The sequence below is a fragment of the Hemiscyllium ocellatum genome, chromosome 1 (assembly GCF_020745735.1).
Source record: "Hemiscyllium ocellatum isolate sHemOce1 chromosome 1, sHemOce1.pat.X.cur, whole genome shotgun sequence".
In the NCBI taxonomy this organism is placed as follows: Eukaryota; Metazoa; Chordata; class Chondrichthyes; order Orectolobiformes; family Hemiscylliidae; genus Hemiscyllium; species Hemiscyllium ocellatum.
The window spans coordinates 165,134,251-165,158,100 of record NC_083401.1 but is presented as its reverse complement, the minus strand read 5'-3'; the positions used below and the strand labels follow the sequence as shown (position 1 = coordinate 165,158,100).

Below are 23,850 nucleotides of genomic sequence, written 5' to 3'. Positions count from 1 at the left end.
GAAGGGGACTAATATACTGGCAGGGAGATTTGCTAGAGCTGCCCAGGAGGATTTAAACTAGTAAGGTGAGGGAGTTGGGGGGGGGGGGGGGTGGCGGTGGGTGGTGGTGGGACCAAGGGAGATAGTGAGGAAAGAGATCACTCTAAGACGGATACAGCTGAGAACAGAAGTGAGTCAAACAGTCAGGGTAGGCAGGGACAAGGTAGGACTAATAAATTAAACTGCATTTATTTCAATGCAAGGGGCCTAACAGGGAAGGCAGATGAACTCAGGGCATGGTTAGGAACATGGGATTGGGATGTCATAGCAATTACGGAAACATGGCTCAGGGATGGGCAGGACTGGCAGCTTAATGTTCCAGGATACAAATGCTACAGGAAGGATAGAAAGGGAGGCAAGAGAGGAGGGGGAGTGGCGTTTTTGATAAGAGATAGCATTACAGCTGTGCTGAGGGAGGATATTCCCGGAAATACATCCAGGGAAGTTATTTGGGTGGAACTGAGAAATAAGAAAGGGATGATCACCTGACTGGGATTGTATTATAGACCCTCCAATAGTCAGAGGGAAATTGAGAAACAAATTTGTAAGATCTCAGCTATCTGTAAGAATAATAGAGTAATTATGGTAGGGGATTTTAACTTTCCAAACATCGACTGGCACTGCCATAGTGTTAAAGGTTTAGATGGAGAGGAATTTCTTAAGTGTGTACAAGACAATTTTCTGATTCAGTATGTGGATGTACCTACTAGAGAAGGTGCAAAACTTTTTTAGATTAGATTAGATTACTTACAGTGTGGAAACAGGCCCTTCGGCCCAACCGACCCGCCGACGCGCAACCCACCCATACCCCTACATTAACCCCTTACCTAACACTACGGGCAATTTAGCATGGCCAATTCACCTGACCTGCACATCTATGGACTGTGGGAGGAAACTGGAGCACCTGGAGGAAACCCACGCAGACACGGGGAGAACGTGCAAACTCCACACGGTCAGTCGCCTGAGGCGGGAATTGAACCCGGGTCTCTGGCGCTGTGAGGCAGCAGTGCTAACCACCGTGCCACCGTGCTGCTCACTTGACCTACTCTTGGGACATAAGGCAGGGCAGGAGACTGAGGTGTCAGTGGGGGAGCACTTTGGGGCCAGCGATCATAATTCTATTCATTTTAAAATAGTGATGGAAAAGGATAGACCAGATCTAAAAGTTGAAATTCTAAATTGGAGAAAGGCCAATTTTGACGGTATTAGGCAAGAACTTTTGAAAGCTGATTGGGGGGCAGATGTTCGCAGGTAAAGGGACGGCTGGAAAATGGGAAGCCTTCAGAAATGAGATAACAACAATCCAGAGAAAGTATATTCCTGTCAGGGTGAAAGGGAAGGCTGGTGGGTGTAGGGAATGCTGGATGACTAAAGAAATTGAGGGCTTGGTTAAGAAAAAGAAGGAAGCATATGTCAGGTACAGAAAGGATAGATCGAGTTAATCTTTAGAAGAGTATAAAGGCAGTAGGAGTATACTTAAGAGGGAAATCAGGAGGGCAAAATGGGGACATGAGATAGCTTTGGCAAATAGAATTAAGGAGAATTCAAAGGGTTTTTACAAATATATTAAGGACAAAAGGGTAACTAGAGAGAGAATAGGGCCCCTCAAAGATCAGCAAGGCGGCCTTTGTGTGGAGCCACAGAAAATGGGGAGATACTAAATGGATATTTTGCATCAGTATTTACTGTGGAAAAGGATATGGAAGATATAGCCTGTAGGGAAATAGATGGTGACATCTTGCAAAATGTCCAGATTACAGAGAAGGAAGTGCTGGATGTCTTGAAACGGTTAAAGGTGGATAAATCCCCAGGGCCTGATCAGGTGTACCCCGGAACTCTGTGGGAAGCTAGAGAAATCACTGCTGGGTCTCTTGCTGAGATATTTGTATCATTGATAGTCACAGGTGAGGTGCTGGAAGACAGGAGGTTGGCAAATGTGTGCCACTGTTTAAGAAAGGCAGTAAGGACAAGCCAGGGAACTATAGACTGGTGAGCCTGACCTCAGTGGTGGGCAAGTTGTTGGAGGGAATCCTGAGGGACAGGATGTGTATGTATTTGGAAAGTCAAGGACTGATTAGGGATAGTCAACATGGCTTTGTGTGTGGGAAATCATGTCTCACAAATTTTATTGAGTTTTTTGAAGAAGGAACAAAGAAGATTGATGAGGGCAGAGCAGTAGATGTGATCTATATGGATTTCAGTAAGGCGTTCAACAAGGTTCCCCATGGGAGACTGGTTAGCAAGGTTAGATCTCATGGAATACAGGGAGAACTAGCCATTTGGATACAGAACTGGCTCAAAGGTAGAAGACAGAGGGTGGTGGTGGAGGGTTGTTTTTCAGACTGGAGGCCTGTGACCAGTGGAGTGCCACAAGGATCGGTGCTGGGTCCTCTACTTCTTATCATTTACATAAATGATTTGGATGTGAGCATAAGACGTACAGTTAGTAAGTTTGCAGATAACACCAAAATTGGAGGTATAGTGGACAGCGAAGAGGGTTACCTCAGATTACAACAGGATCTGGACCAGATGGGTCAATGGGCTGAGAAGTGGCAGATGGAGTTGAATTCGGATAAATGAGAGGTGCTACATTTTGGGAAAGCAAATCCTAGCAGGACTTATACACTTAATGGTAAGGTCCTAGGAAGTGTTGCTGAACAAAGAGACCTTGGAGTGCAGGTTCATAGCTCCTTGAAAGTGGAGTCGCTGGTAGATAGGATAGTGAAGAAAGCGTTTGGTATGCTTTCCTTTATTGGTCAGAGTATTGAGTACAGGAGTTGGGAGGTCATGTTATGGCTGTACAGGACATTGGTTAGGCCATTGTTGGAATATTGCATGCAGTTCTGGTCTCCTTCCTATCGGAAAGATGTTGTGAAACTTGAAAGGGTTCAGAAAAGATTTGCAAGGATGTTGCCAGGGTTTGAGGATCTGAGCTACAGGGAGAGGCTGAACAGGCTGGGGCTGTTTTCCCTGGAGCATCAGAGGCTGAGGGGTGACCTTATAGAGGTTTACAAAATTATGGGGCATGGATAGGATAAATAGACAAAGTCTTTTCCCCGGGGGTGGGAGTCCAGAACTAGGGGCATAGGTTTAGGGTGAGAGGGGAAAGATATAAAAGAGACCTAAGGGGCAACTTTATCACGCAGAGGGTGGTACGTATATGGAATGAGCTGCCAGAGGAAGTGGTGGAGGCTGGTACAATTGCAACATTTAAGAGGCATTTGGATGGGTATATGAATAGGAAGGGTTTGGAGGGATATGGGCTGGGTGCTGGCAGGTGGGACTAGATTGGGTTGGGATATCTGGTCGGCATGGACAGGTTGGACCGAAGGGTCTGTTTCCGTGCTGTACATCTCTATGACTCTGCAATGTGACTTGTATCTTTAATAATGAAGACTGATGCACCATCCCTGGTCAATTCATCTCTCATTTCTTTATTTTCCATTTTTAATTCTCCAGATTGACTTTGTCGACCAGTGTTCACTTTGTTATCTTTATTTTCTTTGAATGTTCACAGAACATTGCACTGTTTTAATATTTCAGGTTAATTTTCTCATGTACTCCAATTTTGTTTTTGCTTTATTTTGGTCATTCTTTGCTGTTTTTCATATTCTTCCAATCTTCTGACTTGCCACCTTTCTCCGCAGAGTTATCTATTCGTTCTTTAATTTTCATTTCGACATGACCGCAGATGGTTGTCTATCCATTGGACTTTTTCTTATACTCCAGAACATATCTATTCTGTGTATTCTGACACGCTCGCTTGAATGTTTGCAATCCATCTCCATTGGTCTAGCCTTTAATCTAATTTGCCAGCTCTGTTTTCATGCCTGTCTCATTGTCCTTATTTAAATTTTAAAGAGTAGGCTTAGACCCACTTCCCCCTCCTTTAAACAGATTGTAAACTTCAACCATATTAACCTGGGTCATTTCTACCCAGAGATACCGTCACTATGAGCTTGTTAATTAATCCTGTCTCTTCGCACAAACAGGTGGAGTATTGCCTGCTGGAGCCAACGGTGTTTTAAGAAAATGTCCAGAACACGGTGTTTTAAGAAAATGTCCCAAAAACATTCTATGAACTCCTAATCTAGGCTAGCTTTGCCCATCTAACTTGGTCGTCGAAGGGTAGATTAAAATCTCCCCTAACCTTTGACATGACCTTCTGATAAGCTGGCATTTTGTCTTCCTTTATGCTTCACCTTGTCATGTGGTTACTGTTGGGAGAAGAGGTGCAGGGGTGACTTCTTGCCTTTATCATTTCTCATCACTTATAGAGTCATACCATTTCTACAACCTGGTTTCCTGAACTTGGGTCATATCTCTCTGTGGTGCTCATATCATCATTATCATACATTCTTGTCTCATCGATTGGTTTACTTTAGATTTGGAGCATCTTTTCTTTCCTGTCATGGTCTGCTGTTCATTTTGTATTTGCTTTGTGTTGGTTCTACCATTTGATTTGCTCCACCTTCCCACCTCAGATGGTGACATGAATCACATTAATAGAGATGTGAAGATGATAAACTGAAATGCGGGGAGGCCGAAGGGCCCTTAGGCTGCAGCAACAGAAAAGGGAACGAAGAGTGGGGGGAGAGTTTGTGGGTCGGGGCCTGAACATGAGACTGGAACCTTGCCATGTCAGGTGCTGAGGGCAGATGTGAAGTGGGAAGCAGACGTTACAGGGTCCTTTTCCTTTCCTTACTTGCACCATTCACTTCATGGCCCTCCAAGGAGCAATTGCAATCATGTTGTCACTGAATAAGCAATGCTAGCCATCTGCTTCCAAATATGCTTCACCTCGGATCAGTAATTGTCAGGGAACACAGATAACAAATGATAGCTTCAAGCAGTCATGAGATAGAATCACAGAATCATAGAGACATACAGCACGGGAACAGACATGTCCATTGATTTCCTCCGTGTCAACATGTCTTCTTATTTCAACAAATTAAAAGCAAAAGCAGATGTTCACATTTAGCGATGACCAGTAGCGAGGATTGGAAGACGATATATATCCTTGACCTTTTGGATGGATCTGGCTTGTGGGCTTGGAAGGTGCTGCCCAAGGAAGCACAGTTAATTCCTGAAGGTTACTGCATGTCTCTGTTTTCAGGGATATTCCGGTTCCTTGTTACCGAGGACTGCTTGATGCAGGGTTTTTATTTTTATTAACTGTGTCTGAAAGTGCAAGAAGATAAACTTCAAATGGGAATCTAGGAGCAGCTGCAGCCATGAAGGAGGGTGTTGTCTGGGAAAGGAGAGCCAGCCTGGCAGGAGAAATTGCCAGGAATTAGAGAGCCGAAGCGATGTGGTGACAATTGGACTGGCAATCGCCATTGCCCAGGGAGACGAGAGAAAACTGCGAGAGGGATTGAGGAAGGATAACAAGCAGAAAGAGTAAAAGAAACAAGGGCTGCTCAAGGATGAGCACAACCACAACTGGTTTCTATTGCTGTAAATTTCCAAGGACTGTTTGCTTTTTGTCTTTTCTTAGCCTCCGTTTAACCAGTTGTTTTCCTTCGCAGGGACATTTACTTCCTTTCAGTTAACTCTCCTGTACTCCAAGGCGAAAGTGAGCACTGCAGATGCTGGAGATTAGAGACAAGATTAGAGTGGTGCTGGAAAAGCTCAGAGGGTCAGGCAGCATCCGAGGAGTGGGAGAATTAGGATTTTGGGCAAACGCCCCTCACCAGGAATGAGGCTGTGAGCCGAGGGGGTGGTGAGAGACTGTACTCATGTCATCCCCAGACCAGGTTGTTGACATTGCTGCTCAGACCCTCGGCCCAGTATTTTCCAATTGGAGATGGGAACTGCTTGTCAAGTTTCACCCTGATGTTTCAGTCCTCCCTCCCTCCCTCCCTCCCTCACTCCAGTTGGGTTCTTCAGTTGCCCAGAGTTGGCTCTGCAGCTCCAAAGTTGAACAGGCTTAGGTTAACGGGCCTGTTACTAACAGTGCCACAACCAAATCGATTTAATCCTGCTGAGCTGGGTAAATCTCTGCTCATCCCATCCCATTCTGTCAGCACCCCAACCCACTCACCCAGAATGCACTTTATAAAGATAAGGCTCAAACCCCACAATAACATTTGTGTCCATTTTCCTTCCATTGCCCACTGCCTCCCTCACACTGCCTCCCTCACGCTGCCTCCCTCACGCTGCCTCCCTCACGCTGCCTCCCTCACGCTGCCTCCCTCACGCTGCCTCCCTCACACTGCCTCCCTCACGCTGCCTCCCTCACGCTGCCTCCCTCACACTGCCTCCCTCACACTGCCTCCCTCACGCTGCCTCCCTCACGCTGCCTCCCTCACAGTGCCTCCCTCACGCTGCCTCCCTCACGCTGCCTCCCTCACGCTGCCTCCCTCACGCTACCTCCCTCACAGTGCCTCCCTCACACTGCCTCCCTCACACTGCCTCCCTCACAGTGCCTCCCTCACAGTGCCTCCCTCACACTGCCTCCCTCACGCTGCCTCCCTCACGCTGCCTCCCTCACGCTGCCTCCCTCACAGTGCCCCCCTCACAGTGCCTCCCTCACAGTGCCTCCCTCACACTACCTCCCTCACGCTGCCTCCCTCACGCTGCCTCCCTCACACTGCCTCCCTCACAGTGCCTCCCTCACACTGCCTCCCTCACGCTGCCTCCCTCACGCTGTCACATTTGCATCTTGTTTACTCTGCACTTCGAGGGGAATAATCCCCTTCCCCCCCCAGTCACACTTCAGTTTTCACTCGCTTTACATCTCTTTGCTTCCTTCTCCACTGTTCACAACCCCTTTGTTTTTTACACCATCTGTCCTCCTGCTCCTCCTCCACGTTTATCAAAAGTGTAAATAAAAACCTATTTTCCAACACCTTTCAGTTCTGAAGTACAGTCATACCAGGCTTGAAGCATTAACTCTATCTCTCTCCACAGAGGCTGCCAGACCTCCTGAGTTTCTCCAGCATTTGCTGTTTGTTCCCGATATTTTCCTTCACCTTCTTTCTTTACTTTGACAGTATCCAACCATCCTACCTCTGCAATTATAAGGCTCACGTGATGATAGACACTAGTAACACAGTGTTTGAGGATTTTACTCCATCCTTTGTATATCCAATGTCGCCATAGTTGGCTGGGCCAGCATTTATTGTTCATCCATAATTGCCCTGGAGAGGTCAGTGGGGCATTGCCTTCTTGAATTGCTGGATTCCTTGAAGTTTTCCTACACTGTCAATTCTGTTAAGGTGGCAGTTCCATTCTAGTGACCCAGTGAGACTGCAGGGAAGGGGATATATTTCTTTTCTTTTTGTAGATATTTTTATTGAAATTTAACATTTTTGCAAATTTACAAAAATAAACAAAACTCTCAAATACAAACATTGATGTACACAATTAAATCATATATACAATAGTCATTTAACAAAGAAAAGAGAAAGAAAGAAAACAAAAAGAGAAAAAAAAAGAAACGAAAAAAGAAAGAAAAAAAACTCAACTTTCTACTAATCTAACCTATAACTAACCAGAGTGTATACCTAAGTCTCTTACATGCTCGGAATGTATAAACATCAAATATAATAAAACCCGTATTCGCGCAGGATTCCTCTCCCAAGGGGCCCCGGAGCAGCCCGGTCTGAAATCTTCACTAAATAAAAGCCCTTGTTAGGATAGCCGAAATATCTGCATTTATATAATTCAAAAAGGGCTGCCATATTTTATAAAATAATTCAGTCTTTCGGTGCACCATATTTGTGAGGAAGTCAAGGGGGATATATTCCATAATTAATCTGTGCCAATTTGAAAGTCCAGGGGGGCCCTCAGCCACCCAGTTCACCAAAATATTTTTCCTTGCACAGAAAGAGAGAATAGAAAATAGTCTCTTCCCATGCATATCCAGAGATGAGAGGTTCGAAAAGCCCAAAAGGAGAGATACAGGGTCCACCCTAATTTCCGTTCCTAAAATTTCTGTCAGGGTATTTGCCACTTTAGTCCAGTATCTGCGGATTTTCTGACAAGTCCACAGACAATGTGCAAGAGTACCCACCTCTATTTTGCATTTGGGACACATTGGAGATGCTCCTGCCTTAAATTTTGCCAGTCGAGCCGGAGCTATATGGGCCCTATGAAGTATCTTTAGTTGGATAGCCTGAGTTCTGTTACAGATAGCAATTCTTCTAGCATTTTCCCAAATGTCATTCCACATATCCTCAGAGATTTCTAGCCCCAAGTCCTGCTCCCATGTTTTAAGCAGGTCATCCATGTCTCCTGAGACTCCATCATGTAGCAAATGGTATATAGTACTAACGGAGGATGCCCCCGCTGGTCGTAAGACATTACGTTCTCTGTCTGATTTATAAAGACTATCTATTAATGTAGTCTTCCTCTGTATATAATCTCGAACTTGGAAGTATCGAAAGAGATCCCCATTAGGTATTCCGAATTTCAGACGCAGCTGCTCAAAGGACATCAGGATCCCATCTTTAAATAGGTCCCCTAAGCATGAGATGCCCCTGGATCTCCAGAGTTTAAAGGTGGCATCTGTAATCCCCGGTTGGAATCCCCATGCGCCTACTATTGGTGCATGGGGGGATGTTTTATGTGAGTTACCCTCATTTTGCCGCATTATATTCCAGGCCTTAATTGTGTTTAATATTATGGGATTTTTACAGTGGTCTGTAATGATTTTCCTCTTATCTGAAAATAAAAGGTTAATAAGTGGGTATTTTACTTGGGAGGCTTCGATATCCAGCCAAATTGATTGTGAATCAGATGAAACCCAATCAGCTATGTAACTTAGTAGGGAGCTTAACTGATATTTCCTAAAGTCTGGGAAGTCCAGTCCTCCCCTTGCCTGTGGAAGCTGTAGCTTCTTCAGCTTAATAAGGGGCCGTCTATGGTTCCAAATAAAGGAGCCCAACCAGCCATATAATTTACGTAGGGCTAGCCTTGGCAGCATCAGCGGGAGCATTCTCATAGGATATAAGAGACGGGGCAGAACATTCATTTTAATTAATGCTATTCTCCCTAGCCAGGAAGTCGGAAGGTCTCTCCATCGCTGGAGGTCCTGCCTTATCCTTTCCATTAATTGTACAAAATTAGCCCTATACAGCTGATCAAATACTGGCGTGATAAAAATACCTAAATATAAGAAGCCCTCCAGGGACCAACGGAAGGGAAAAGGGGATCCGTCCATTAAGTGGGGTATCATAGCCAGACCACCCATTGGCATGGCTTCCGATTTTGAAAAATTAATTTTATAGCCTGAGAATGCACTAAATGTATTAATAACTTGAATTAGACGAGGCACTGACATTAAAGGATTACTGAGGAATAAGAGAACGTCATCTGCATAGAGGGTAATTTTGTGTTTACCTGTACCAATCCTCGGGGCCGTTATATTAGGATCAGTCCGGATGGCTTCTGCTAATGGTTCGATTATCAGTGTAAACAACAATGGTGAGAGAGGACATCCTTGACGGCAGCCCCTACCCACACTGAAGCCATCCGATCTTAACCCATTAGTAATAACAGCTGCTTTGGGGTCATTATACAATGTTGAAACCCATTTGGTAAACACCTGTCCAACGCCAAACCTTTCCAATGTGTAAAATAAATATGACCATTCAACCCTGTCAAATGCCTTTTCCGCATCCAATGAAATTACTACTCCTGGTATCTTTCCCTGATGACAGGCTTGGATCATATTCAAGACCCTTCTGATATTATTGGATGATCTGCGGCCCTTAATAAATCCTGTCTGGTCCTCCTTTATAATATATGGCAGTACCCTTTCTAGTCTTAGTGCTAACATTTTTGAGAGAATTTTAAAGTCTACATTTAGTAAGGATATTGGTCTGTAAGATGCACAATCTTCTGGGTCTTTTCCTTTTTTGAGGATAAGAGAAATATTTGCTTCTTTCAGCGTGGGTGGGAGACAGACCTGACTATGCACAAAATTATACATATCCATAAGTGGGTCAACCAATATTCCTGTAAATTCTTTATAGAATTCAGCTTGAAAACCATCCGGGCCCGGTGCTTTTCCGCTCTGAAGTTGCCTAATTGCCTCAAGTATTTCTTGGACTGTTAAAGGGGTATTTAGGGCCGACACCTGTTCCGGAGTCAGGCCCGGGAAGGTCAAATTTTTAAAAAATGACTGCATCCTCCTAATCCTATCTTCACAATCCTGCGATCTATATAGTTCAGAATAAAATTCTTTAAAGGTCGCATTGATCTTTTTATGATCATGAGTCAGGGTACCTGTACTTTCCTTGATGGTCGGAATAGTTTGAGGGGCTTTCTTTTTCTTTGCAAGAAATGCTAAGTATCTACCCGGTTTGTCGCCATATTCATATAATCTTTGTTTCGCAAATAATATTTCCCTTTTAGCCGTTTGAGTAAGCGCGGTGTTTAAAGCTGTCCTAAGAGCTGTAATCCTCTGCAATTTTGTGATAGAAGGTCTATCAGCGTATGCTGTTTCGGCTGCTTTTAGGCGAGCTTCGAGCAGACGCTGTTGCTCTCCCTTCATTTTCCTCTGGGTCGCTGAATAGGAGATGATCAAACCTCGTGCATAAGCTTTGATGGTCTCCCACATCATTGACGGATTGCTAGCCGTACCAGTATTAATTTCTAAAAAAGTTTTAAGTTCTTGGGAGAAGTACTTTAAAAATTTGCTATCTTTTATCAGGAAGGGGTCCATACGCCAATGCCGAGCAGATGTCCCATTGTTCTTTACCTTAGTTTCCATGTATACAGCGGCATGGTCAGAGATTGCTATAGTACCTATTTTACAGGTTGCTATAGAATTTAGAAAAATTGATGGGGCAAAAAACATATCAATTCTTGTGTGACATTTATGTGGATTAGAGTAGAAAGAAAAATCTCTACCTTGTGGATGGAGACATCTCCATACATCTACCAATCCTAATTCTTTATTCAGGTCCGCCAGTTGTCTAGATCTGGGAGATACTCCGGCGGCACTCTTGGGAATCCTGTCTATTTCCAGATCCATAATACAATTAAAGTCTCCCCCTATAATTGTATGACGGGCACCAAAGGCCATCAGTTTTGAAAAAGCTTCCGTTATGAATTTAAAGGGGTGTGCCGGGGGGCAGTACACAATTAAGATCCCATATTCCTCTCCATTTATGAGGGCTTTAATCAGAATATATCGTCCAGATTCGTCTTTTATCTGATTTAGAATTTTCAAAGGGAAGTTCTTCCGGACAAGGATAACGACTCCCCTGCTTTTTGAATTAAAAGAGGAAAAAAAGGCCTGATCAAATCCGCCCTGTCGTAATTTTAAGTGTTCTTTATCCGACAGGTGTGTCTTCTGTAGGAGAGCTATATCAACTCTCTCCTTCTTAAGATTTGATAATTACTCCCCCTGACATTCCAGGTGCACCACTTAACCGACTGTTCAGCCATAATCGTCTGGACAGATCCGAGACCCCTCGGGAGGGGAAACCCTATCTAGAACATCCCGAGCATGGAGCATACAAGATTTACAAAAGTAAAGACTCTCTGATACACTCAAAACAATATGACAAAAAACTCTTTCTAAGTATAAAAGATATAAAACATTCCGAATTGGAGATTTTCTCCCTTGTTCCCAGAGAGCGTCACTTCCTCTCCCACAGTCCATCTTACCCTCTTCCAACCAGTGCCCCACCCTTGACCCAGGTGTTCCTCAATAAAATGAGGAGAATTCAAATATAATATAAAGCTAGAGTTAACAGTGAACACCCCACCCCCACCCACACCCACACCTAAATATATTTGGGAATATGAATACCATATATAACTATAAGATTACAATCTCAACATGTAATACTTAAATATAATACCACAAAATAACAGGGGAAAGAAAAACAACCCCGCTCCTAAAAACAGAAGTAAAATAGAATAAGGTAACCACCTCTCCCCATCAACATTAACCAAACGCACCAACATATATATATACATACACACATAGGGGGAAAGATAAGAAAAGATGGAGGGATGTAAACCAAAATAATGGGAAAGGCAGACCAGCGTCCACAATCTCTTACAGTTTATTTAAGAGAGTCCAAGAATTCCTTAGCCTTCTCCGGTGATCCGAAGTTATATATGGATCCTTCGTGGCTAAGGCGTAGCGTCGCTGGATATCGTAAGGAGTACTGGATATTTAAGTCCCTTAAACGCTTCTTCGCCTCATCGAATGCCTTCCTCTTTCGGACCAAAGCTGGGGAGAAGTCCTGGAACAGCATGATCCTGGATCCTTTGTGGGTCATAGCTTGGGGATCTTTTCCCAGATTTCTTGAGGCTTCCAGGAGCATCTGCCTCTCCCTATAGCTCTGCAGCTGGAACAGGACTGGGCGTGGGCGCTGGGTTGAGCTGGGCCCACGTACTGTGACCCGGTAGGCCCATTCTACCCTTACCTGGCCTGATCCATTATGCAGATTTAAAAGTTGTGGCAGCCAATGCTCTAAGAATGCTGTCAGCTGACCTCCCTCTTCCTGCTCGGGCAGGCCCAACAACCGAATATTTTTTCTACGACATCAATTTTCGAGGTCATCAATGTGGTTTTCTAGGTTCTGGACTCGATTCTCGAGAAAACGGATGTGGTCGGCTGTGATTTTATCGCAGTCTCTGAGGCTGCGGCCTTCGACTCCACCTCTCTGACTCGGCACTCCAATTCCTGAATGTCTCTGCCCTGCTTCTGCAGCTCGGCTGATAGTGCTTCTCTGCTCTGCCGAGACTCATCGATAAAAGCATCAATCTTCGCCTCCCACCTGGCAAACATCTCCTCAAAGCTCATCTTCATTGGTAAATCTCCTGAAGTAGCTGAAGACACCTTTGTTGCAGCTGAAGAGGGAGAGGGTGGGGGAGGGGTCCCTGCTTTCTTAGAGCCGCCTGTTCCCTTCCCTTTACTCATTTTCCAGCTAGTATTAGACTATTTAAATGTACTAATAGGTAACTATTTAAGGTTAACAACTATTATAAATGGTTTAGTGAGTGTGGTGGGGGTGGGTGATCCACTTTGCCCAAGTTTTGGGTAGAGCACTGTGGACTCAGTCTTGCTGGGTCGCCGCCATCTTGGATCACCCGGGATATATTTCTAAGTCAGGCTGGTGTGTGGCTTGAACTGGAACTTGCAGTTGGTGGTGTCCCCATGTATCTGCCCTCGCTGTTTTAGGTGCTAGTTGTTGTGAGTTTGGAGGTGATGTTGAGTATGTCTTGACATGTTACTGCAGTGTGTTTTGTTGATGGTGCATGATGTTGCCACTTGTGCTTCAGTGGTGAAGGGAGTGAGTGTTGAAGTTGGTGGATGGAGTACTAATCAAGCTGGCTACTTTGTCCTGGATGGTGAAAGAATCTTGGCTGCTGTTGGAGTTGTATTCATCCTGACAAGTGGGGAGTACTCTATCACATTCCTGACTTGTGCCTTGTGGATAATGGACACACATTGAGGAAACAAGAGTTGAGTTACTCACGGCAGGTTTCCTAGCCTCTGACCTTCTCTTGTTGCTACAGTATTTAAATGGCCAGTCCAGTTCAGCTTCTGGTCAATGGTAACTCCAAGATGTTAACAATGAGGAGTTATTATTTATAATGCCATTGAAATGTCAAGAGTCGATGATTAGGGTCTCTCTTGTTGCAGATGGTGAATGCCTGGTAATTGTGTGGCACATAAGTTACATGCCTTCCACCTATCACTGCATATTGTTCAGAGCTTGTTGTATTTGGAAACGGACTGCTTCAGTGTCTGAGGAGACATGAGTGATACTGAACATTGTGCATTCATCAGCAAACATCCTCACTTCTGACCTTATGATGGAGGGAAGGTCATTGATGAAGCAGCTGAAGGTGGTTAGACGTAGGACACTACCCTGAGGATCTCCTGCAGAGATGTCCTGGTGCTGAGATTACTGACCTCTAAGCAACCACAACCATCTTCCTCTTTGCCAGGTATAATTCTAACCAGTGGGCAATTTGCCCCCTGATATTCATTGATATCAGTTTTGCCAGGGTTCCTGATGTCACACTCAGTCAAAAGCAGCCTTGATGTCAAGGGCTGTCCCTCTCCCCTCCCCTCTGGAATTCATCTCTTTTGTCCATGTTTGAACCAAGGCTGTAATGAGGTCAGGAGCTGAGTGTCCTGGGGGAACCCAAACTGGGCATCACTGAGCAGGTTATTGTTGAGTAGGTGCTGCTTGATAGCGATGTTGACAGGGTCACTTGATGAGCAAGAGTGGACTGATGGGAATGACAATTTGCCAAGTTGAGTTTAATCTGCTTTTTATGTACAGAATGTACCTTGGGCAATTTTCCACAATGTTGGGTCGGTGCCAGGGTTGTAGCTGTTTTGAAACAGTTTGGCTAGGGGTCCAGCTCCATGCAAGCTGCCAGACCTTCTGAGTTTCTCCAGCATTTGCTGTTTGTTCCCTTTATTTTCCTTCACCTGGAGTACAGGACTTTAGTACTATCACTGAAATGTTGTCAGAGCCGAAGACTTTGCAGCATCCAGTGCCCTTAACCATCTCTTGATGTCATGTGGAATAAATTGAATTGGCTCAGGGCTGGGATCCATGATGATGGAGACCATTGGAGCAGGCTGAGATTGATCATCTGTTTGATATTCTGGCTGGAGATTGGAGTTGATGACAGTACAAAAAGACTTGGAGAATATGTTAGATGGAGGTTTTCCATAACATAAGGCTTGCTTCTGATTTATCGAATTACAAATAGCTCAAAGCCTGACCTCTAGAGTTAAGGATAGAATACCAGGCAACTGTACCATTGAGGCAAATATTGCACTGTTCAAGCTCTGTGTGAAGATTCAGTCCTGGCATTTTACTGAGTCTTTTCAAATAAAGAAACTATTGAGGTCCAGTTGATATAAATGTCAGGAACTCATCCAGCACTGCTCTGGTGAACATTTTGCAAAGGATTTGCAGTTCTGCCAGTTCCCTTGTTATATCTTTGTTTCAGTCATTATTTCACAAAGGAATGAATTCTGACAGCTTTCTTTGACTTCAGTATTGAATAAATTGCTCTCATCTAGTACACTAACTACCTGACTTTGAGTGGTTTTGTGTCCAGGTCTGTGTTGAGTTTAAAGTAGCATTATGGCAGGAGTCAGTTTGATGTGGGCACTGTAGACTGAGTTGATCGTACATCATAACACTCGATCAGTTTATTCCTACATTATAGAGCACATATTGCACACAGAAAGTGCACAGATCATGGGGATGTTTTAGTTCATGCAGAAATTCTAAAATACCCGCTGTTCACCTTCAAGCTGTGCTGCTTCTGAGTATTCAGGAAGCTCAAACTGCAGATCTCTGTCATGTTTAGTTGTAGCTTGAGAGATGCTGGAACAGGGATATTAACCAGAAGAATGGTCCTTTATCTGATGGGGAGAATTGTGCAACGGCTCACAGTATGAATGGAATCAATAGGACAGGTGCATGGCACCTCACCTGTCAATAAATACATAGGAAGTTTAAAGGTAATCAGGGCAGCCTTCATCATATTTTACCAAATATTACAATGTTGCTTCACAATGAATAGGGGAGAGGATAACCTCTTCACTTCCTGAACACTCACCACTGTGGCTTTCACTGCTGTCTTAATCATCGCCTCTGAGATATGAAAGCTGCCAAGGAGGAATATACATGGGCTATGCTCTCACAAGCTCCCAGCATGTAGAGCTAAGGACAGGAGACAGCAGCAAGACTGTGTACTAGCGGTGACACATTTCTCCTTCTCTTTTTTTTACAGCAGATATCGCTCTATATTTGCTTCTGGATAATAAACATGGCAATTGAAGATTTGAAATAGGGTAGGCATTGAGGACTGGTAGGGTAACAGTTATGTGATACCTTAGGTCCCAGCAGAAAAAGAAACCTTGTAAATTGTGGATGAGGAGACAAATATGAAAGAAAGCAAGGTGAGAGGCTCCCTCAGCTCAGGCCTGGAGTCAATCACTGTTTGCAAAGCATTCATTCCTTACACACACACTAATGCAATGATTAAAATATAAATATGCCAAGGTCTAAACAGCATAGAACACAATCTCTCAACATGTAAACCTTGTCTGAAATACATTCTTAATGGTAGCATTCTTTCTGGTTAGCACTGCTACCTGATAGCACCAGGGACCCAGTTTCAATTCCAGCCTCGGGTGACTGAGCAAACTCCGCACATTCTCCCAGTGTCTGCGTGGGTTTCCTCCGGGTGCTCCGGTTTCCTCCCATAATCCTAAGATGTGCAGGTCAGGTGGATTGGCCGTGTTAAAATTGCCCATAGTAATAGGTAATTAGTCTGGGGTAAATATAGCGAAGGGGAATGGGTCTGGGTGGGTTACTCTTCGGAGGGTCAGTGTGGACTTGTTGGGCCGAAGGGCCTGTTTCCATACTGTAGGGATTCTAATCTAATCTTACACACTCATTAATACAATGATTAAAATATAAATGTACCATGGTTTAAACAGCACAGAACACAATCTCTCAACATATAAACATTGTCTGAAATACATTCTTAATGGTAGCATTCTTTCTGGTTAGCACTGCTGCCTGATAGCACCAGGGATCCGCGTTCGATTCCTGCCTTGGGTGACTGACTGTGTGGAGTTTGCACGTTCTCTCCGTGTCTGTGTGAGTTTCCTCCGGGTGCTCTGGTTTCTTCCCACAGTCCAAAAATGTGCAGGTTAGGTGGATTGGCCATGGGAAATTGCCCGTAGTGTCCAGGGATGTGCAGGCTGGGTAAGTTAGCCATGGGAAATGCAGAAATAGGGTGTGGTGGGTGGGGTGGGATGCTCTTAGGGGGATTGGTGCAGATTCTATGGGCTGAACAGCCTCCATCTGCACTGTAAGGAGTCTATGATCCTCCCAGTTCTTCTGGTGAAAGAACGTAAGATGGAGGTGTGCACCCTGGCCCCAGCACCTCACAACAACCCCATCACTGCAAAACAAGCTTTAAAGACAGCATTGTTTGGGTCCAGAACTAGGCACAGTTCCACAAGCATCCAATTCTAGAGTAGTTGGATAAATAAACCTATTGAGATTAAAATATGCAGGAACAGGAGGCTTATGATAAATGTCTGGTTCATAATTCAGTAGAGAACCAGCCTGAATAAATGTACAACTAACAAATGTGATGAAGAGCAAAGAAGAGATGGCATAAAAGATTAAAACAATTTTAATAAATATCCAAACCCTAAAAGTGTAGTCAATTAAAGCATGGGGTCAATCTTGGTGAGAAAAATCTACTCGTGGAGTTTGAGAATGAGGCAGACGTTTGAGATGAAGACTTCACATCAACAAGGATGTTGTCACCACTGTCACAGCAAAGGAGCGGGCAGTCGAGAAACTGGAGAAGATAGAAATAGGTAAAGATGAGATAGTTAACAGGTTCAAAGTAAGGATTACCTTGTCCGTGTCAGAAGAATCCTTGGTTACTGAGATTGAAATCGGGGTGTTTTGTCCACAATTGTCCAGTGCTTGTTAAACATGTCCAGAGGACTGAAGGATTGAAATTGTTATCCCTCTCTTCACAAAATACAAGAGCAAAAAGAGACCGACAGTTGCAGGTCAGTCCATATCAGTCCATATGGTGGGAGCCATTTCAAGGCAGTGGATGTGAGATGTGTTTGTGCGGCTGACACCCCAGCAAACATTCTCAATTCTCTCAAAATTCTCACTGATTGCTCAAAAATCAGAGGAATTTGTGTGGGGCATAGTTTTCAGTCTGTGACTTTGGATGGAGGATTGCTTAATCGCTCGCACTTTAGGATAAACATTTTCTTTCAATGTATTTATAGTATGAAATGTTTGTAATCTTTCAGCTAACCATAACCTCCATCTGTAATTTTACATCATGATTTGATTCAAGAATCTGAATATTAACAGTTCAGTGCTGGCTTTGGCCAGTTTTTGAAATTTGCATTTTAATCTATTTTTATTTTGCTGATTATATCTTGTCAGATAGAGATGTCACTGTCGCCTTAGATTTATAGAGTCTTAGAAATGTACAGTGTGGAAACAGACCCTTTGGTCAAACCCATCCATGCTGAACAGATATCACAACCCAATCTAGTCCCACCTGCCAGCACCTAGCCTATAGCCCTCCAAACCCTTCCTATTCGTATGCCCATCCAAATGCTTCTTAAATGTTGCAATTATACCAGCGTCCACCACATCCTCTGGCAGCTCATTCCATACACGTACCACCCTCTGTGTGAAAAAGTTGCCCCTTAGGTCTCTTTTATATCTTTCCTCTCTCACTCTAAACCTATGCCCTCTAGTTCTGGACTCCCCCATCTCAGGGAAGAGATTTTGTCTATTTATCCTATCCATGCCCCTCATAATTTTGTAAACCTCTATAAGGTCACCCCTCAGCCTCCGACGCTCCAGAGAAAACAGCCCCAGCCTGTTCAGCCTCTCCCTGTAGCTCAGATCCTCAAACCCTGGCAACATCCTTGTAAATCTTTTCTAAACCCTTTCAAGTTTCACAATATCTTTCCGATAGGAAGGAGACCAGAATTGCACGCAATATTCCAACAGTGGCCTAACCAATGTCCTGTACAGCCGCAACATGACCTCCCAACTCCTGTACTCAATACTCTGACCAATAAAGGAAAGCATACCAAACGCCTTCTTCACTATCCTATCTACCTGCGACTTCATTTTCAAGGAGCTATGAACCTGCACTCCAAGGTCTCTTTGTTCAGCAACATATCCTAGGACCTTACCATTAAGTGTATAAGTCCTGCTAAGATTTGCTTTCCCAAAATGCAGCACCTCGCATTTATCTGAATTAAACTCCATCTGCCACTTCTCAGCCCATTGGTCCATCTGGTCCAGATCCTGTTGTAATCTGAGGTAACCTTCTTTGCTGTCCACTACACCTCCAATTTTGGTGTCATCTGCAAACTTACTAACTGTACCTCTTATGCTCGCATCCAAATTATTTATGTAAATGACAAAAAGTAGAGGACCCAGCACCGATCCTTGTGGCATTCCAACTGGTCACAAGCCTCCAGTCTGAAAAACAACCCACCACCACCACCCTCTGTCTAAATTGCCTCTGTTGTTATCAAGTAGTGATGAATACTGTATGTACTCATGTATAGGTCAAGTTTTGAAGACAGTTTTTAAAGCTGGAATTAGGGGGGTCGACTTATTCACCAGGTATTGTCTTCAAGGGGATGAAATTCATGCTTGGCATGAGTCAAAACATGGACAAATAAGAGCCAGATCGCTACGTAAAATAAAAAGCAACAAAAGGACAAAGACTTATGGCCATTATTGAATATTTATCTACAAAATAACAGTAGAATGGTACTGTCACACTGTTATTCCAGTTACCACTGCCTTAATGTGCATGTAGGTCTACACACGAGCAGAAGCTAATAGGCACATGAGCCAGTGGTCAAGGTATTTATACAACACACAATTCTAAAAAACTAGGATCGACTTATACATGAGCTATTTGGAAATTTCTGGATTTTTTTGGCCAAAATAAGGGGTTGACTTATACATGAGATCGACCTATACATGAGTATATATGGTAGATTTCACAAACGATCCCTTTTGGTCCTTTTCCCATTTCTCCTTTCTCCCCTGAAGTTGCTAACAGTTTCTGGAGTATGGCCGCAAAGGTATTGGTAATTGCCAGGACTTTGCAAATACACAAATGGCATCATTTTTCACCTGTAAGTTCAGCCAGTTAGATTTAACAGGTCGATTCTCTGAAAATAGGCATCATAGCTGGCCCTGCCCTCACACGATGCACAGAAATTCCAGCTGATGTGACTGGAAAGTGACAAGAAATGCCATTGCGTGGTGGCTGTCCCCTTCTCTTATCCAGGACTGTTGCAGAAAATTGAAGAGTACAGATTGCTGGTCAGCGTAACCACCTGGTGAAGGAGCGTCGCTCCGAAAGCTAGTGCTTCCAAATAAACCTGTTGGACTATAACCTGGTGTTGTGTGGTTTTTAACTATGTCAGCTCACTGAGCATAAACTAGAAATTAAACCTGGCACCTCCTTGGTTGTCCTTTCAATGTGTCTCTCGATCACCAGATGCTCACAGCTGTTTAAATAATTGGAAAAATAAAATCAATGTCATATATTGTGGACTTCTGCAAATTCTTATTGGTGAATTCAAGTTGGAATCTTGTCATTTTCAATGTTGGTTCAACTCCTTCAGCCAACATTGGGTTTCCATCAGTGCTGCATTTACTTGGTTATACAGAGCTCTTTGTGAATGGCAGTGTGGGATGAAGGAGTGTATTATTTCTTTCTGAGCTGTTCAGACTCCTTGTGACTGATAGTTGTCTGTTTTTCAACTTGTTTTACAGGGATCCGGAATTATGAAACCTTTTTTCAAGTTTTGACAAAGACTGATTCCTGTCTTTGAATGGAGACATTCATTTGTACAACAGTGTATCTGTGAAGGCTTTATTTCTTCTTTTAGAGATGTTTGTTTATGGATTCATATTTCACGAATGTTTTAAACAGGAAGTATTTGTTTTTCGTTTGTTAACCAGATTTTTAAAGGCAAAATGGTTAGTACTGCAGAGGCTAAAAATCTGAAATTTATAAAATAAACAAAATGATGGAAATGTACAGCAAGTCTGTAAAAGCTTAGAAGAGTAAATTGGGGAAGGGGCCTGATCTGAAATGGTAACTTCCCAGCTGCTGGCAAAATTACTTATTCCAAGAATTTTCTGTTTCTTTTATTGTACATGTAGCTGTTTTATGAAATAGATTTTGCTGATTTTTAGTGATTCCTACAGAAATGTATTTGATTTACTGAACCTACTAAGATTCTGTTTTTAAAAAAATGTAACTTGCTCAGCAAGGTTAAAGTTGATGTAAGACAAACATGAGACAAATATTAGATGGAGAGGAAAAAATAATACACATGCAGTATTGCATTTCTCACTTGTTAATGCAGCACAACTATGTCTAAATATGTAGAGGCAGGATGGAATTTTGGAAGTAAATAATATTTCTAAGATGTAAACTCATTCTGTTTATTCAGTTTACCATAATCATCTTTTAAAGATGACCATCTGGGCCCTTGTTTTAACATTATAATCCCCTCACGCACTCAATTAGATCTAGTTAAAGACATATGGTGTCACATTAATGAATAGTGAGGACAATAATATATAATTTGATGGATAGTTCTATAGATTTCAAACATTTTTAGATTAGATTAGATTACTTACAGTGTGGAAACAGGCCCTTCGGCCCAACAAGTCCACACCGACCCGCCGAAGCGCAACCCATCCATTCCCCTACATTTACCCCTTTGTGTAAGAAATACATAGTCTACACGTATATTATATGCTTATTGAAGCTGACTTCAGCACACAAAACCACTCAACCTCCTAGCTGAAAATGTCAATTACTAGGGACATAAGTTTAAGATAAAAGCCGGTATGTTTAAAGTAGATGTGAGAGGCAAGTTTTTCACACAGAGGATGGTAAGTGCTTAGAATGTACTGCCAGAGGAGCTGGTGATGGAGGAGGAAACAATCGCAACATTTCAGAGGGAACTTGATAACTAAATGAAAAAGTAGAGACTAGAAGGATACTGACTGTAGAAACAAAAGATGCTTAGAAAGGCTTCCGGTGTCAGCAGAGCCTTGGTGGGCCGAAAGGCCTGTTCCCGGGCTGTACTGTTCTTTGTTCTTTGATTGTAGAGTTCCAAAAAAAAAGGGGTCCATGCACAGAAATCTCAAAAATGTAATAATTGGGTAGAGAAAATACTCAAGAAAGGGGAAATTAGCATGAATGTATTTAAAAAAACAGGACAGGCAATGTGGTTCAGTGATTCGCGCTGCTGCCTCACAGGCCAGGGATTCGGGTTCGATTCCAGCTTCGGGTAACTCTCTGTGTGGAGTTTGCACATTCTCCCCGTGTCTGCGTGGGTTTCCTCCAGGTGCTCCAGTTTCCTCCCACAGTCCAAAGATGTAGAGGCTATGTGGATTGGCCATGGGAAATGGAGGGTTACAGGGAAAGGTGTGGGAAATGAAGCCCAATACCAAATAATTTGAGTCAGAGTCAAATTCCGAAGCAGTCTTTATTCAGACGTTCTTGCAAGAACAGGTGACCCGAAGTAGGCACACCCCAGGATAAGATCAGCACATTTTTATACAGTTTCTTTGAGTCTCTCAGTTCTTCCCCTTTTACCTTATTGGCTTAGCATGCAAAGCATCAACCCAATCTCAAGTATTCATAACTCTCCGCCCTTGTTTACTTCTCTTTCTTCAGCTAGTTTATTTCTAGCCTTATTTGGTTACCCTTACCCTATCCAGTTCTCTGTTCGTGACAAGTTAGCTGAGTATTATGGTTTCTGCATATGTGACTTCTGCATTGTGGCTTTTGCTAAAGCAACCCTTTCTCTCTTGTTCGGGGTTTCTGCAGAAGTAACACTTACACGCATTTTTCACAAACATATTTTCCACAAAGGGTAAGGGTGGGATGCTCTTTGGAGGGTCAGTGTGGACTCAATGGGCCAAATGGCCTGTTCTACACTGAAGGGATTCTGTGAAAATATAAGACTAGAATGTAAAGGGAAGAGGTTTATATAAGGCGGCATGGTGGCACTGCTGCCTCACAGCGCCAGAGACCCGGGTTCAATTCCTGCCTCAGGCAACTGACTGTGTGGAGTTTGCACATTCTCCCCGTGGCTGTGTGGGTTTCCTCCGGGTGCTCTGGTTTCCTCCCACAGTCCAGGTTAGGTGAATTGGCCATGCTAAATTGCCCGTAGTGTTAGGTGAAGGGGTAAATGTAGGAGAATGGGTCTGGGTGGGTGTGCTTCGGCGGGTCGGTGTGGACTTGTTGGGCCGAAGGGCCTGTTTCCACACTGTAAGTAATCTAATCTAAGGCAGCACGTCCAAAAAAGATTATATAAAGATAAGTTTAAAGAGCTGATTTTCACTTGACAAAGGCATGATTACTGTAGTCCCACTGGTGGTCCATCCAGCCTGGGTAATTAGGTTGGGAAGTAGATGCTATCCCTTCAGTAAGACCACACTCCAGTCTCTGAACGTCAGAATCCATCTATCATTTAAGATAATATCAACCAGCAATTAATATATTTGAAACTTCAGTTAACTGGGAGAAACCATGCCTCGTGTCATATTGTGGTGGACGCACCAAAAAAAAAGGCACCCTCTATTTCACAGCCTGCTGAAAAGGTGGAGATGAGCCCTATACTGAGGGCTGCTGGTACCTGGCTTGGAGATAGTGCTTTTTCCCTAACTGTCACCCATCTCAGGGAATGGGCCAGCAACGAGGTGTTCCTGTCATCACTGAGCATTTGTACTGGGAAGCACTGTCTCCTTTGAGGAACTTGTGCGATCTGCAGAAGGCACCTTGGTCAGAGAGGGGACAGTGAGTAGGAGGAAGATGCCATTGGCCAGCGATAGTTATGACATGAGATCCAGGAAGGTGGGAAAGGTACTGTAAAGTGTGGGGCTATGTATGGGAGGCAGCAGCAGTCAGAGGTAGGCAGAGATCCCAGCGTTATCTGAGTGTACATGGTCAGGGTGATCTAACATAGAGCAAAGGAGCAACATTGCCCTAGGGACTTTATCTTTGAGGAGAGACTGTCTACGACATCTGAAACATTCCTCTATGACATGCTTTTGGATGAGATGCAGTGATCTTGAATTGTGTGGGTAACCAACTGATGTCTGTGGCCTTAAAGACAACTGTAGTTGTGAACTTCTTTACTTCCAGCTCATTTCGGGTCTCATGTGGAGACCTCAGTGGAACCCCACAGCACCCAGTCTTCAGGTCTTCAGGTCTTTATTGGAGTCATGTTTAATCATGTCC

General features: G+C 43.7%; 1 protein-coding gene across 4 annotated transcripts in view; it reads left to right on the top strand.

Moving 5' to 3' along the window:
* LOC132820735 (transmembrane protein 154-like) overlaps nucleotides 1-20,972 on the top strand; it is a 69,166-nt gene extending 48,194 nt beyond the window's left edge. For 3 of the 4 annotated variants that reach the window (XM_060833026.1, XM_060833008.1, XM_060833035.1), the window contains one exon: nucleotides 15,778-15,819. In XM_060833026.1, coding sequence (XP_060689009.1) covers nucleotides 15,778-15,808 — 31 coding nt within the window. In that variant the 3' untranslated portion in view covers nucleotides 15,809-15,819. Of the gene's footprint in view, nucleotides 1-15,777; nucleotides 15,820-20,357 lie in introns of those variants that run through there. The other variant, XM_060833017.1, reaches the window with a different exon arrangement.
* The last annotated feature ends 2,878 nt before the right edge of the window (nucleotides 20,973-23,850 follow it).